General features: G+C 45.9%; 1 protein-coding gene across 1 annotated transcript in view; it reads right to left on the reverse strand.

Moving 5' to 3' along the window:
* LOC119167960 (uncharacterized) overlaps positions 1–1005 on the reverse strand; it is a 109828-nt gene extending 108823 nt beyond the window's left edge. Inside the window, exon 1 of the mRNA XM_037419418.2 lies at positions 859–1005. Coding sequence (XP_037275315.2) covers positions 859–916 — 58 coding nt within the window. The 5' untranslated portion in view covers positions 917–1005. The remainder of the gene's footprint in view (positions 1–858) is intronic.
* Positions 1006–17307: the final 16302 nt, after the last annotated feature.

Consider the following 17307-nt stretch of genomic DNA (forward strand, 5'->3'; position numbering starts at 1 on the left):
AGTATACAAAGCTCTCGTTAGGAGGCAGTCATAAGAACCTACTGGCTTTTTCCAGATGATACTCAAAACAATAGCCGCCTCCACTTCACTGAGTACTTGATTGAGAACGTGATTCGTGCATGTGCACAATTACTCAATATATTGTTTAAAAGCGTGCAATTCTGTTTACGTTTCGCCACGCGCGTTTCTTATGTTTACTTCGGTTTCACTTGGATTTCGACAACACGGCCTGTGAAGATTGCTCAGCGCAAACTGTGCCTCATTGTTCGAAAAGGTTCGCGGTTATTGTAGATCGTTCTGTTATAAGATTGCGCACAAGACATAAACACTCGAGGTTTTTCGAGAGCTTGTGCGACAACCAGTGGTAAGGCTGCAATATTCGACGCCACATGTATAAACGTTGACGCGCTTCGCCGCCGGTCACTTGATCGACGGCCGACACTCTGTTCGCCGCTATCAGTGCCTGAGTGTATCACTGTGATCTTACTTTTCATTTACGGGCCACAAGTTAGACCGAATAAACAGCTTCATTATTAAACAAGTCACCCTGGCCTTTGTTGACATCACGAACCTGCGACCATATGATTTTTCATGCCGCTACCGATTCACTTTAAAACAACCAATTTGCTTGTTTTGTCTAAGTTACAAAACAATTACAATCCTTCTAAGCTCCTACCCAGAACAAGGCGTTGTCAGATGGCTGTGCATTATTTTTTGAATGAGCATTGTGATATATGCGGCATATTTTAATTAGAAAATCTTGGCAAGGCTCTTGGACACGGTTACCATAGTGCGGCATGCCACTGATAAACGCTTTGACATACAGTAAGCATAATGAAGAAAAAAAGTAAGTCTTACGATTTTCATCAGCATGAATCAGGACTATCGTGATTACCAACATAACAACAATGTACATTACAGGAGCGATTCAAAAGTTGCTCGGTGAATTACAATGACATGAATGGCTTGTCCGTGCTTACCGTGAGTTTCTTTTATGGCGGGTAAGTTAGGTTTTTGTTGGGGTTTCTTTGAAAAACCTACTGCCGCCAAAAAAAAAAAGAGAAGCTAGTCTGCTGGAACAATTTCGCTAAGCTCGGTGACATCTGAACGGGACGGCTTTGACGCCAGAAGAGTACTTTGAATTGAACATACGGTGGAAAGTTCCTGACCCTGCCAAAAAGACGTGTATGTTTGTCGTGAGATTTCCAGTAGCTATACCGGTTCACGTTAAGTGAAGCACTGATTTGCTCTTCGCTGTGTGAAATACCAACAACGACCATTCCCTCACTTGACAGCTTCCAAAAGTGCACACAGGTTTTATATATTTAGGTAGCAGGACAGACTGTATGTGGCAAAACATGTGGATGATCTTTGCGTGGCTTAACTAGGATAATTGTGACTGATATATAGCTCGGAGACAGCATAAGGCAACTTGTTTTGCTTTGGCCGCACTGCTAGGTGGCCTAGAAAAGTTCGACGCTATCGGTGCCTTTTAACTCGTAGAGAAGTCAGAACAGCCATAACGCAGGAGTGGTAGCTGCGTGCTTTACCACTAAGTAGTAACGTTCAGTAGTTCATTGCTTTTACGTAATTACTTGGAAAGCGTGCAGGCTTTGGTTCTAGCTAGTTCAGTGCACTGAATGAAGACGTAGGGAGGCGGAAATGTTGTAGGCCCGTGTGCTCAGAATTGGGTGCACGTTAAAGAACCCCAGGTGGTCGAAATTTCAGGAGCCCTCCACTACGGCCTCTCTCATAATCATATGGTGGTTTTGGGACGTTAAACCCCACATATCAATCAATGACTGAAGACGTAGCTCTGAAATACGCGGTACTTTGAAGAGGAAACGACATGCTATCTTCTCTTCCAATCCCCGTGTTTACAGTTCGATGGCTTTATAAATGGTTTACAAAACATCCGCAACTATCGCGAAACGGTGTGAATGAAGAAAACTGGCACGAAGAAGAAGGATGTGACCCCAAGGTGCCACTTTTTTTCATTCCATCTCTTATGCGAAATGCTATAACAACTAATGGCTCACCAGAAGGCCTAAAGAGAAGCATGGGTGAAATTAATTACTTCATTTCATTTTTGATTATCTTACACTCAATCACACAAACATTTACACAGGGAAATAGGGTATACATAAAAATGAGAAAAGAACCGAGTAAAACTAACACCAAAATAAGAAGAAATAAAATACACACGATGATTCAATATTGGGTTGATACAACTTATGCCGAATGGAAGTATGGTCAAAAATAAGGCGAAGAAACAAAAGCAAAGTCGTCCTTTGACGCTTTATCAAGTAATTATTGTGTGAGAGGAAACAGCTAAACAAGTCCTGGTCTGAAACCGGAACGATTTTGGAAAGAAGTTGGTACCTCTTTTCGGACGTGCGTGGGACAAAAAAATAATAGGTGTTAGAGCAGAACCTAATCGTCCCGTATCCGGTACGCATCCAGATAAGATACGACCTTCAATGACGTATGTTTGCACGACGAGTGGCGTTATCTACAGAAGCTCATTGCTGCCCGGAATAAAGTTTCTTTCTCCGTTGCTTCCCCTGAAGCAACGGTTCAAGGCGACACGGGATTCTTGCAGCCAGTTCATCAAGGACGGCTTAGAGGACGCAGCGAAAGCACGTATTGATGAAACAAGGCGTAACGGAGCCCTTGCATGGATTTTAGCGCTGGGAAAGGCTGGCGTATAAGAACCGAGAATACGGACAACACGCAGCGAGGAACTCATTCATACAGATGAGTGAAGTTTGCTCACAATGACCCAAGCAAGTCATGGTCCTAAGCTCTGCCGTATGTAAAAGTTGAACCCGAAAAGTGGCAACATAAGCTCATATTTTGAGTGCTTTGAGAACTACGTAGACACAAATTATGCTCCAGCAGACAAGAAACCGAAGTTGTTTCTGAACGCAGTCGGTACGAAGGTTTATGCAGAACTAAAGAAGATAATTGTCCCTGGTATGCTTACTCATAATGCTTATGAAGACATTAAAAAGCTTCTAATAGCTCATTTTAGCCTATCTCGTTCAGTCATCGCAGAGCGTTGTAATTTCAATTGCCAAATGCAACAAGAGAATGAAAGTGTCAAAAACTTGACCGCACTGATTCACCTCGCAACAAATTTCGGCACATTTATGACTGATGCCCTAAGGGACCGACTATACGCCGATTTGCGATACGCAACTGGCTGTTTTTGCGCATGCTGACCTTACGCTCGAGCTGTCATGCAAAGCGGCACTAGACAAGGAGCTAATCGCGCAACAGGTGAATCAAATGCACGAGTTTGACGAAAAACCGTCTAGCGTGATCGTCATTCGCAGCAAGTGGGGTCATTACAAGTAAAATAAATCAAGCCCAGTTGCTCGGTCGTTTGGTCTAAAGATGGCCAAGAAGAAGAAACTCGTAGAACTTGTTGGCATTGTGGAAAAAGGCACGCGGCAGGAAGATGTTCATACCAAAGCTACATTGACCGAAACTATAGCAAGAAATCGTCAGGCCTGCACTGAACGCGCACCACATGTCACAGCGAAAGCTAGAAGCATAACGTATGTAACAGCGCAAAAAGCTGACGGAAACAAGAAAGGAGAAAAAAATGAAAGGCAAGTGCTGCCTATCAACGGAAACTTCATGCAAAGACGAGTCAACATATAAATAACAGATTAAAAAAGCAAAAAGGGACCAAGGGAGGAGAAAAAAGCACGAGAGACTAAACAAACGAAAACGTAGGCCACATCAAGAATAGCACACCCATCATACAAAAACCAAGATAGCTTAACTCTTTATCATAAATGGCCACGGAGGGAACATTGACGCATGAATCTGTTTCCTTGTAAATATGTGCAGCCTCAGTAGATTCACGCGCTCTTTGGTTCTTATGCCGGAACTACACGGAAGTACCACCAAAGAGCGAAGCACGGCCCCATTTCTTAGAGTGGGCTGCTGGATGAAAGACGGAATAGTCTTTCAGAGAAATAAAATGTTGTCGAAGTCTGACACTTAGACCGCGATCTGTTTGGCCCACCTACATTCGACCGCATGACAAGAGTATGGAGTAGACAACAGTGGTAATACAGGATGCATAAATATGAATATGACTAGCATCGCATGTATACTGCTGGGAATTTTGTGGATTCGCGACTTGTATGTCTACTCTGGAACACAAAGTGGATAACTTGTTTCTGGCATAAATAACCACAGGAACGTCATACCTTGATGCAACCTTTTTCAGGAAGTGCGTGAAACTGTCAATATAAGAAAGAACGGCAAATCTCATGCTGCGCCTTCTGATCCAAAATACAGTCATCACCAGGACCTCTTTGTCTTCGCACTGTTGTCTTCGCAATGCTGCACCTGGCGTTCATATCGAATATCTTGCCTCCACCAAGATATCGGTGGTTTTTTGATATAAGTCGACGGGAAACACAAATTTTAACATCAGTTAACGAAATGAAGCAAATTTGGAGTTTGCAATGAGTTCTTTTTGTTGCCCAATTTTTGACACTATAATCAGAAATATTACAATTGGGCACATGACCCGGCAATGCTAAACTGCAGATCTGCAAAGTTTTGCCGGCACACGAAGGTCAGTGGCACCAATCATTAACCGCATCGGGTAAACGACCCTATTTATATGTAGAGATCTCGCACGTAGAGACATATGTTGAACTGTTGAAGGTGTTTATATAACCAGTTCTTTCCACTTGTGCAGCAATGCCTAAAAGAACACGAGTATTAGCAGCATTAGAAGAGCTGAGTTGATATGAAGCGCTGGTGCTCGCGAAGATGGTAGCCCTAGACACTGCCACATGAATAAACTTCGGCGCGTGGCACCTAACTACAAGTGACGTTAACCCGACGTGACGGCTCCATCACGAGAGTACATATTGTTGCGAATGTCGACACGTACATGGCGAGCATGTCAGTGAGTGTGCGATTCAGACGTTCTGTGAGGCCGTTTGTTTGAGGATGGTAGGCCGTCGTAAGCTTGTGCTTGGTTGCACAAGAACGAAGTAGATCGTCAATTACCTTAGATAAAAAGTAGCGACCGCGATCGGTGACCAGTTGACGAGGAGCACCATGATGTAAGATGACGTCTTGAATCAAAAAGTCGGCGACATCTGTAGCGCAGCTGCTTGGAAGAGGTCTCGTAATTGCGAAACGGGTCGAGTAATCTATGGCGACGGCGACCCACCTGTTACCGTCGGTAGAAAGAGGGAAAGGGCCCAGCAGGTCGAGGCCGACACGATAGAAAGGCTCGGCAGGTACGTCGATCGGTTGAAGGAGCCCGGCGGGGTGTACCGCTGGCCTTTTGCGGCGTTGGCACGACTCACAAGACCTAACATAACGTTGTACAGAACGGTAGAGGCCGGGCCAGAAAAAGCGTCGGCGGACACGGTCGTACGTTCTGGCAACACCAAGGTGGCCAGCCGTTGGTACATCATGTAGTTGCTGAAGTACGGTCGAATGCAAATGAGTGGGTATTACGAGTAGTAGTTCGTTTCCCACATGGTGCATGTTGCGGCGGTATAAAATGCCGTCTATGATAACGAACATGCGAAGCGAACTGTCTGTACAGCCTGTGTTCAGGCGGTCGATTAGCTCGCGTAGGGACGCGTCACGCCGTTGCTCACATCCCATGTTGCCGAAAGCAGAGAGCGAGGAAATACAGATGGACGCGTCGTCGGTTACTAGATCTGGAGCGTCAACGGGGTACCGAGAGAGGCAGTCGGCGTCTTGGTGTAAACGGCCAGACTTGTAAACCACTGTGTATGTGAATTCCTGGAGGCGCAGAGCCCAACGAGCAAGGCGCCCCGTTGGATCTTTGAGGGCTGAAAGCCAGCATAGAGCGTGATGGTCAGTGGTAACTGTGAAAGGCCGGCCATATAAATAGGGGCGGAATTTACCAACTGCCCATACAAGCGCCAGGCACTCGCGTTCCGTAATAGAGTAATTGCGTTCGGCAGGAGAAAGGAGCCGGCTGGCATACGCAAGAACTCGATCGTGACCGGATTGACGCTGGGCTAAAACCGCGCCAATACCGTAGCCACTAGCATCAGTGCGGACCTCGGTTGGAGCAGACGGGTCGAAGTGGGCGAGAATCGGTGGCGTGGTCAGAAGTGTTATGAGCTGGGAAAAGGCCGTGCCTTGATCAGGACCCCACTCAAATGGTACATCTTTCTTCAAAAGATCAGTGAGGGGGCGTGCGACCTCTGCGAAGTTTCTGACAAATCGTCGGAAATATGAGCATAGGCCCACAAAACTTCGAACGTCCTTGACACAAGTCGGTACAGGAAAATCCAGGACAGCTCGGACTTTGTCGGGATCGGGGCGGATGCCGGAGGAGTCAACGAGATGCCCTAGAATAGTAACTTGGCGATGCCCAAAATGGCATTTCGAAGAATTAAGTTGGAGCCCAGCCTCTCGAAATACTGAAAGAATTGAGGAAAGGCGCTCGAGGTGAGACTTAAAGGTTGGGGCAAACACAATCACGTCGTCCAGATAACACAGGCAGATAGACCATTTAAAGCTGCGCAAAAGCGTGTCCATCATCCGCTCGAACGTTGCCGGCGCATTGCACAAGCCAAACGGCATTACCTTGAATTGGTAGAGACCGTCAGGCGTTACAAAGGCGGTCTTCTCCCGGTCGAGGTCGTCCACGGCGATCTGCCAGTAACCGGAGCGTAAATCTATCGAAGAAAAATAGGTTGCGCCATGAAGGCAGTCCAGGGCATCATCAATACGAGGAAGCGGGTAGACATCCCTTTTGGTGACCTTGTTTAAATGCCGATAGTCCACGCAGAAACGCCAGGTATTGTCCTTCTTTTTAACTAGGACTACAGGGGACGCCCACGGACTCGATGAGGGCTCTATGATGCCTTTTGTGAGCATCTTATTCACCTCCTGTTGGATAACTTGGCGCTCTGATGGTGACACTCGATAGGGACGCCTGTGAATTGGAGCTGCATCACCGGTATTAATGCGATGTTTGACTTGCGATGTTTGACCTATGGGCCTACCGTCAAAGTCAAATATGTCCGAATAGCTCGTGAGAAGATCAGTGAGGTCTTTGACCTGAGACGGCAACAGGTCTGAGGCAATCATCTTAGTTACATTGTTGAGCCGTGTAGAGTTGGCTATGTCGGTGCTATGCGGGTTCGGCGAGGCGACTGTGGCCAGTTCACGTGACACTGATGAGATCTGGCACTCGTGTGACGGTGAAAGAGTGGCGAGAACAATGCCTTGTGGTAGGATTTGAGGGCTGAGTCCGAAGTTCAGAAGAGGAAGGCACGTCTTGTTCGCTGTGACAGTTAATATGGTGTACGGGGAGGAAACGTTGCGGGCCAGTAAAACACCGGGAGAGGGAAAGACCACGTAATCCCCATCCGGAACACTGGGATATGGTTCAACTGTGACACAAGTTAGGGCTTGGGGTGGGAGGCGAACAAACTCAGCGCACGAAAGCTTGTTCTGTACCATCTTCGACTCTTCGGTGGCCGCAGGCAAGTCAAGTTGCACGACGCCGGCTGAGCAGTCAATTACAGCGGAGTGGTCGGACAAAAAATCGAGTCCAAGGATGACGTCATGTGGACAGTGAGCGAGAACATGGAATAGAACGGACGTCTGGCGGTCGGCGAATCTCACACGCGCGGTGCACATTCCGAGCACAGCCGGGGTCGCTCCACTAGCGACACGTACAAATAGGGACTCTGGCGGCGTAAGGACCTTGTTTAATCGTGCACGGAGGTCAGAGCTCAGAATTGAAATATGTGCGCCGGTGTCAATAAGGGCAGTAACAGGAAGGCCATCCACTTCTACATCAAGCAGGTTTTTGTCCGTAGTCAAGGTCAGCAGAGGGTTTTCAGGTCGGGAGTCCAATGCAGCGTCACCTCCGGGAGCTGCATTGCTCAGTTTTCCGAAGAAGGGCGTCCACTAGGGTGGGGCGACGAATAGCGGCGGTGCTGAGGTGACCTGGAGCGACGGTCATGCGGGGACGGCGAACGGCTGGACCGGCGGACTGGTGTCGCAGGAGTGCCATTGTACGGTCCATCGTCACGAGCGCTGTACTGCAGGGGCCGGTGGTTGTCGTCACGTCGATAGCCAGGAAACGACCGAGGTGGATACGTGCGGAAACGACAGTAGCGGGAGATGTGTCCTACACCATGACAATGAAAACATATAGGCTTGTCGTCCTGTGTCCTCCACTGAGCAGGATCACGATAGCGGCGGAATCTTTCTGGTGCAGGAGAAGGCGCTATGGTACTGACCCGAGGTTCCGTCAACGAACATACAGGCTGCAGCCCAACGTTTGCCAGCTCCTCTCTCACGACCTGTTGGATCAACGAGATCGTTGGTCGATCATCAGATGGGCGGGTCAGAAAAGACGGAGACGCGGCCTCGATTTCTCTACGAACGATGCGAACCACACTCTCGTTGTTATGTGGTTGACTGCATGGCGGCTGAAGGTCCTCGCAAGATGACGTAGCGGCCGTGTTCGGAAGACGCAAGAAATTCTTGGCGACCCGGCGACTCTTCAGCTCTTCGAATCGGCGGCACTCTTTGATGATGTCATCAATGGTGGAACAGTCTTTGGAAACCAGTATGTTAAAAGCATCATCTGCAATGCCTTTAAGTAAATGGCTTACTTTGTCTTCCTCGGACATGTTGGGGTCGGCACGATGGCAAAGGGCGAGAACGTCAAGGATGTAGGTGACATATGATTCGGTCGTAGTTTGTGCCCGACCAGAGAGTTCTTTAGAAGCGGCCCGCTGGCGTCCGACGGCCTTACCAAACAGGTCACGAAGCTTCTGTTTGCAAGTATCCCAGCTGGTTATGTCCGCTTCATGAGCCTCGAACCACGCGCCAGCTGTTCCGCAGAGATAGAAGCCAACGTTGGCGAGCATCATCGTAGGGTCCCACCGGTACACTGCTGCAAACCGCTCGAACTTCGGAATCCAGTCGTCAACGTCAACATGGTCGGTGCCGCAGAAGTTGCCAGGGTCGCGCGGTTGCGTCAATACGACCGGCTGTACAGGCTGCGCCGGAGTCGCGGCTGAAACAGGAGCGGCAGAATTGGTTTCTGTTGCCATGGTCGGGCAGTCGAGAACACGTCCGCTTCGAAGTTCCGTCTTGCGTCGTACCCAGCGCCACCACCAAAATGTTGCGAATGTATTTACTACTTTAGAGTAGAAAAGTACTCCAGCAGTCAAGATGGCAGCCGTTGTGTATTTTCGAACAGCCCAAAAACGTCGTCGTCTTCTTCTTCGCACCGCCCGCATAGCTGCATAGCCGCGAACCCGCAACAATATGTAATGTTTATAAAACTGTATATTCAGTACTGCAACCACAATTGACGTTGCACGAACATTACAAGTGGTTCCGAGACGTGCCGTGGCTCTTTGGTAGAATGCTTGATTGCCACGCAGAATGCTGGAGCTCGATTCCTGCTGGGACGCTAATATTTATTCTTTGCATTTGCCGAGTCAATGCTGTCGATGTCAGGTTTTCCTTGACGCCCACGCGTTAAAATTACCCGAGTGTGTTTTCTTCGTTCCTGGGTAACGAAGTGTAAATTTACCTATGGCACGTCACCACACACCAGTGAAAGTGATATTCAGTACAAAGAAAAACTATGTACGTACATACTGTAATGAAGCTAGCGAAACGACGCAGCATGTTCTGGCAGAATGAAGATACGAACGCAAGTGCATTTTGAGACACAAGCCTACATAAGACGTCGGGTTTTAGGGAAAACAATCGAAAGCCAGACAGGAACGCTAAGGAAATTAGTAAGGCGATTGGAGAATTTGAGGCACATTAGTAGAGATATGCAAGAAAAATAAAAAGTGGAAAAAGCAGAGGCAAAAATAAGACAATGCTGCCGTGAGGGGCAAAGAACTGTGCTGCGAATAGTTTTTCCTGTTTCTAGCACGATCACCTTATTTGGAATAGGCAAGACACTAAAGGCCCATTGCCCATTTACAAACTGAACTTTTTTTTTCTTTTTTGTGGAGCCTGGTAATGCACACGTAACCACCCTATAATAAAGTCGACGCTCAAAGCATCCATCCGCTTTCGGCATCGTTCTCATATTGAAACACCTTGAAGCATTTAAGCGGGACCCATAGGGCCCTCCTGGAGTGGCAGATGAGAATAATTGATCAGAAAACCACATGGTGTTTCAAGATTGCCTCTACTTCAGCGTTAGAAATCCACGCGGGGGTTTTAATAACACATGGGATCGCACTGGCTGAAATGCAATATGGTTATGAGTGTCGTCATAGATCTCTTTAAATTTCGATAATGTGGTGTTATTTACCATGCAGTCAAGAGGAATAATGGTTATTTGAGGCACCATGAAAGAATGCTTATTGGCAAGCTACTTCAGGAAGCAGTCTTCCGCGATAGAGTTGCAAGTAACGAACACGTTCGGGCTCCTTGATCTATCTAAGCGAATCGGCAAACTTGAAGTATGAGAAGTCATGTCAGGTACGGCCATTTAACGAGTGTCTAAGAGTATGCCTTGGAGAAGCTATTCGAAACAGTATACGAAAAACAGCCTCATGTAATGCAAGGGCCTAATAGCGTATTAAATAGCATTGACGTGGCAGAAAAAAAAACTTAACAATTTGCACCCATTTTGTTGTTTTGGCTTCTTTGTGTTGTTTTTTAGTTCACGTGGTATAGGGTTTTCCTAAAATAAGGTGCGGTTTGCCATATGTCTTTGAAGGGGCAATTTGAAGTGCTGATGAATGCTACAACAGCTACAACAAAAACACCGGCATGTCTTACCTGCCGCGGAAATCGACCTTTTCTAACCATTCTACCGCAAGACCACCGTGGCGTAACGTTCATTCGGGGCGTTATGAAATCTCGCTAAGAATAGGCACAATTGTTATACGGAAATACGCTGAAGGGTTGCTTAGATAATCAGTTATTTACAGTTAAGAAACGATGTTAACAAAAACACGAGAAAGAAAGAAATATTAATATTTTGATGAAGAGCTTGAGATGTTTGTCTGGCTTTTCGCCTGAAATGCTGCTACAGATACTGCGTGATGACTGTAGTATATAGAGTGATAAACACATAAAAGATAAAGTCACATACATGAACCACACTATTTACATTGTTTCATTCAGGCTTTTGGCTCGCAAGGATGTCAGCAGCACTTTTGTGTAGTGCCCTGGAGCAGCTCTACCATGGGTCTAGAATATGTGTCGATTTCAAGTTTGAGTCCCGTTGTATACGTATCGCCATCTAGCGGACATTCCAAGGGCTAAACGAGAGGTGGCACTCGCGCACTTTCTTATGGTCTGCGCTTCGTGTCTATATACACCTTTCACCGCCTTTGTGGTGAACTAGAATATATTCTATAGTTTCAAGACTGTCTTCAGTGATGCTATCCCTCATGCGCATATCGCGCACTCACAGAGGACGTGATTGACGTCTTCTGCGACGATATATTCTGTGTGTCCAACGGGAAACATGAGTATTACCAAAGCCAGAAGGGGTATAAGTTGGTATGTTGTGCTGATACTTGTTCATTATTACGGAGAACGCACGCATGCTCCCCGAGTCTGTGTGGGCGTGTGAAAAGGGAATTTGACAGTTCTTCAACAAGCACATTATCATCGTCATCAGTGAGCACCAGCAGCTACCCAGGTCTTGGGATCGCGGTGACAAGGATTATATGTGTAAAGCGAGGTATATCGCATAGTACACCTCTAAAAAGTAGCAGATGCCATGGTCATTTCTCGACAAAATGGATATGTCGGAACTCGAAGTCACGTTTTGCATTTCTGAGGCCGTTGAGGTTGGTGGTACTAGATAGCCATACGTTGGCCAACATTAGCAGAGATTGATTGTCACATTCAGAAACCACCAGGGCGCTTGTGACCCAGGTTACCTGGCATACAGAGTGGCTGTGAGCAAGAGGCTATTGTACAGCCTCGTAAAAATTGGAGACCTCTACGCTGTTCTTGCGGACGGTGTGCTTGGTATCAACCAATTCGAATATCGTGAGTTCAAGTGCCATTGTGCTGTGCAGGTGGACGAGCTGCAACCTACGAGTTATTCACGGCGAACAATATTTATGCAATAGTTTTAGGAAGCTTCTAAAGTCATGGCTCTGTACATCTTTTGTACGTGACCACCTAGTTCTTCTATTCACTAAGCATGTGCAGACGAATGGACGGACGGAGAGACAGACAGACGGACGGTTGGACGAACGTACAATTCATGGTTTACCGATAAAACCTTTCTAAGCTTCGCCCCACTCATCATCATTCACTTCATAGATATTCTGTGATTATTTTATTTAAGCATGTATTTTGACATTAATTTATTTATCAAGTTTGATATAATTACGCATTCCTGTAAAATAGCATAACGAAGCGACAACCACAAATGACGTCACACCTCACCTATTAGAGTCGTTACACCTAATTGATTCTCGCAATGCCTGAGACGCGGCAGAATTGTGAATGTGTATGCTCGCTGCTGCATCTGTTGATTGATACTGTGAATTGCCTGTCGAGCATACGCGCACAACACGAACTGTAGTGTGCAAATGTGTGTGCCACTCTTGACAGAAAGGTAGGGTTTCATGACGCGCGCCAGAGGCATTTTGTGTTGTTCATCTCGTCACCAATGATTCGTTGCGTTATACACTGGCCTTGAGTTATGATCTTGAAAAGATCATCATAGGCGGCTAGACAGATAGCCAGCTATTAGGATATACCTACCTTAACAGGGTGAAAAGGCTGCAACGTTTTGATAAATGAGCCTGAAATATAATTTTAAAGGAGTGAATTCTCTTTAACAAACATTACTTTTTGCGTGTGCGCTCCAGGTTGTGAAAGTTATGAACATTTCCTTCCGCAGCAAACAGTAAAGGTGATTTGTGAAATTGTACAATCTCTGTGAATTGTATGCGTCGCTAAAGACTCAGTGGTTTTTGTTTAGAAAACGTGGAAGCATCACTGGTTGTGAATATGGTGTTGTCATTTTATTTTGTTAGTCGATAACATATCGTTATCGAACCTTCCTTGACATCTCGTGTGATGTAGATGTCTCACTTGTCAGTCAGCACTTGTATTGTGTTATACTTTCATGTCTCGTTTTTTCAAGCTGTTTATTATTTATCCAACCTCACAAACATGCCTCATTTTCTTGTATTGTGTCCCACAGGACCTGTTTGCTTTTTAATTTACGAAAAGCCTCTATAATAAGAAGGCTGCAGAAAGCAATTGACTATGAACCCTTGTCATTAAGCTTCACTAAAGACTGAGAAGTCATTTCTATGTTCAGCTACTTTAGTTTTAGACAGCCTCTTGTCGTCGAGGCACACCGGCCATTGATATTCATAAGTCTGCGCTGTTCTCAATCGACGCAGTCTGAAATAGAGACGTGGTAATATAAGTTCAGAAAAGATCAGCTGCATTAACATATGTGACGCTGCAACTCTCTCTCTTGTTCCCGGTGAGTGAGACAAACTAGACACGTACAGTGAGGTATTTTCATGTTTTTGTTTTTTGGCATGCTAACATATTATCATTCGGGTCGTCGTCCTTAAACTACAGTCCTTCTGCACCAATAAAGAAATTTACCTCAATTTACATGAATGAAAAAAAAACGTAGCCCTAAAGCTCCGGCTTCCACTTGCCCAAAACGATTTCCTTTTCTCGCGAACTTTTCAGATTTCGTCGTCAATGTAAAATGGGTGACATTTTTTATTCGATAATACATGTTTTGCGAAAGTACTTTCTAGTAAATTTCGTGCCTGTATATATAACGTTTCCTCGCTACAGCCAGCGGTCGCAATAAATATCTATGTTCTCACGTCAATAATATTCGAAAAAAAATTACAGAGTCATTTTTTTGAACACGAAAGCGTTCTATGCCAGGGTCCGCCATGACTCCGCTGCCGTATTAGTGTCACGGATAGGACGTTGTAAAATACATACAAAGAGATTGCAAAAAAAAAAAAAGACGACACGGAAAGGTTTTGTAGCGGGACATTGAACCAGCGATTTCTCCATCCACTGCGCACGGCGCTAATCACTAGACCAGAAGACGGGCACTGACAAGATTGTTAATGGCAATTAACTCCTCAGCGAAGGTTCTTGGTGGACCTTGGGGGTTAACGTGAGGACCTTGGCGAACGTTCGTTCCCGTTGCCCTTTCTTTGCATCTAGCCCAGTGGAGAAACGGGAGAAGTGAATTTGATGAGGAAAAAAAATAACAGCATATCTACGGAATGATTGATGATGAGTGGGACGAAGCGTCTGTCAATTCGTCCGTGCTTCCGTGCGTCCATCCATCCGTACGTGCGCGCATTCGTGCGTTCGTTCGTGCGTTCGTCCGTCCATCCGTGCGTCACTCCATCCGTCCATCCATACATCGTGTGAAGACTTCAAGTACTGGCATCTCGCTTCTTTTTATTATATATTCATCATATACAAGCACCGCCATCCAGTGGACAACCCAATGACTAAACGAGAGTATGTACCACATTTCTGCTGTCAGCACTTTGTTAACACCGAGAGCGTGATAACGACGCCGTGCACGAAAAACGTAGCATGCTACGTTTTTCGTAACACGTGGACATGTGAATATGTGCCCGATGGCGGGTATGTGCCACTGATATGCGGGTATGTGCCACAGGTAGCGCAGTACGACAACGGGGGACGCACAAGCCACGCCATAAGAAGCTTCGCCACTAAAAAAAAAGAATACTGGTTTGCCGGCCACGCGCAAGTTGTCGTGTCCGTGCATGCTCCGTGAACAATAACATTAGAATAAAAAACTTGGACGTTGCACCTTTCGGCTATATTTCACTGTACCCTGGTGACCAGCGCAGTTATCTGCCCCTAGACCTCGGAACCTGTTTTGACCTTGCATCGAACTCGGTTGAAGGCGCACCGCGTGGACTTTTCACTTCCAAGAATGCGGTGCTGAATCCTCGCGGCCCCGCAGTCGCGCGGATAGCCCTGATAACGTTGTCAGTCGTAACATCTATGCACAGAGACAAGAGAAATTGGTACGAAAAGTGCTGAGAAGATTGTTTAGAAAGGTGAACTGATATAACTTAATAATACACCTATCACAAATCACTTGAGATGTGACATGTATTAACGCACCTTCGTTGGATTTATTTGAACATTCAGTGTCGTTATTTAATCAGGTGAAGCGTCTGTAAAACTTTGGTATGTCATGTTGCGATGGTGTTGCCTGATCTGGGTGTTACGTTTGGGTGTTTTTGTATAAACACAGATTTACCAGTTCAAGAATACGAAACACCTAAGAAGAAACACACAAGCGCGCAGAACGCCGACCTATCCAAATATACCTTATTCATGAACCAACTAGCGCAAGGAGCAGTTCCACCTATGTTTGGTGATGGTTGCGCAAGTGGGTATGTTTAATGTCATTGGGCAATGAAGCTCTGTTGGAAGTTTGCATTCCGTCCTCTTGTGCCGGTCCGCTTGGCCATTTCTTCCTTCCCGAAATGTGCTGTACCAGTTCGATGACCTACGCCGTAATAATTCGCAAGCCTCGAAGCGAGTTTCAGAGATCTTGCACGTTTCTGTGCATGTCTGTGTAATTTCAACGTAAGTTATCGAGGAGAATTCACCAATGAGTTCACCGCGGTTACAATTAATTGTGTGTGCTGACACACATACCGGGGAATCCACCAGAGTTGCTTCATTTACTAAGCGGTATCTGAAGACGTTAAACCCTTCATATGTATAACACGTCGTCGAAGAGTGAGAAACCTTTTACTCCCTGTTCCGAAGCACGATTTAAGAAGCCACTGAGCCTAACGCTGAGTTGGGCTCAGATGCGAAAAACTCTTTTTTTTTTTACGAACGAGTTACACGTGACGACTGACATTTGTACACGATTTCTTCGTATTGAGACTGTATCCTATATCTTTTCAAGCATCTTTGCATGCGCATCGTACATTAGAAAGATATACTTCTATCATAAATTAATTGGATTTGAATATCCGTAGTTTGCAGTGTTAATGAAGATTCATATATCTTCGCATACTGCAGACACTTCTCGCATCTATCTATCTATCTATCTATCTATCTATCTATCTATCTATCTATCTATCTATCTATCTATCTATCTATCTATCTATCTATCTATCTATCTATCTATCTATCTATCTATCTATCTATCTATCTATCTATCTATCTATCTATCTATCTATCTATCTATCTATCTATCTATCTATCTATCTATCTATCTATCTATCTATCTATCTATCTATCTATCTATCTATCTATCTATCTATCTATCTATCTATCTATCTATCTATCTATCTATCTATCTATCTATCTATCTATCTATCCGCCTATGTCTGAGTGCTCTCGTGATCGCCTCCTTGACATGAACCAAAATTGGTATTGCAGGATAAGTTGGTCAGACGAATACGACTCGCTGGTCATGACATGAATATTGTTGAATTCCTGTCACATACGACGTCAAACACTTTCCAAAGAATAGTGGCTCACGCCTGCAGATGTGTATGTGCCACAAGTTATTGACATTTCATATTTACTCAAGAATGGCGAGAACCGACACAGGTAATTTTAATGCGTGAGCATTGCGAAAAAAATCACAGCATATCCACGGACTCAATGATGATGAGTGGGGCGAAGCGTCCATCGGCCCGTCCGTGCTTCCGTCCGTCCGTTCATTCTTGCTTCCGTCCGTCCGCACGACTATACATGCGTCCATCCGTGCATCCCTCCGTCTGTCCGTGAATCCCTTCGTCTGTGCGTGCGTCCGTCTGTGAGTCCGTCCATCCATCTGTCCGTCCGCTCATGCGTTCATTCGTCCGTACGTCCACGCATCCGTCCATTTATATATCATTCTGATAGCCTGTCTGTCCGTCCGTCCGTGCGCTCATCTAGTGCCTCCAAGAACCACCATCTCCCATCTCGCATCCCTTGTGGCACATGCCCGTTCTAGAGCGGGTTTGTGCCACCGGTGGCTACGTACATCACCAACAACAAACCCCATTGGATGTACTGACCTACGCCATAAGGAGCTTCGCCCCTAAAAGCTAACATCGGCTGTGTCGTACCCGACGAATGTAAAGAAGAAATTCCTTTTCCAGGATTCCAGAAGGAATTTAACCCCAGCATTCTGCGTGGCAACGAAGTATTCTACCACAGAGCTCCGCCAGGTCTCAGAACTGCTTTTCCAGTAGACCACAAAGAAGGAAGGAAGGAAAACAGGAGGAAAAGAACGGCAGAGAGGTTAACCAGCCTACAGGC

Source organism: Rhipicephalus microplus, chromosome 6 (assembly GCF_043290135.1).
Source record: "Rhipicephalus microplus isolate Deutch F79 chromosome 6, USDA_Rmic, whole genome shotgun sequence".
In the NCBI taxonomy this organism is placed as follows: Eukaryota; Metazoa; Arthropoda; class Arachnida; order Ixodida; family Ixodidae; genus Rhipicephalus; species Rhipicephalus microplus.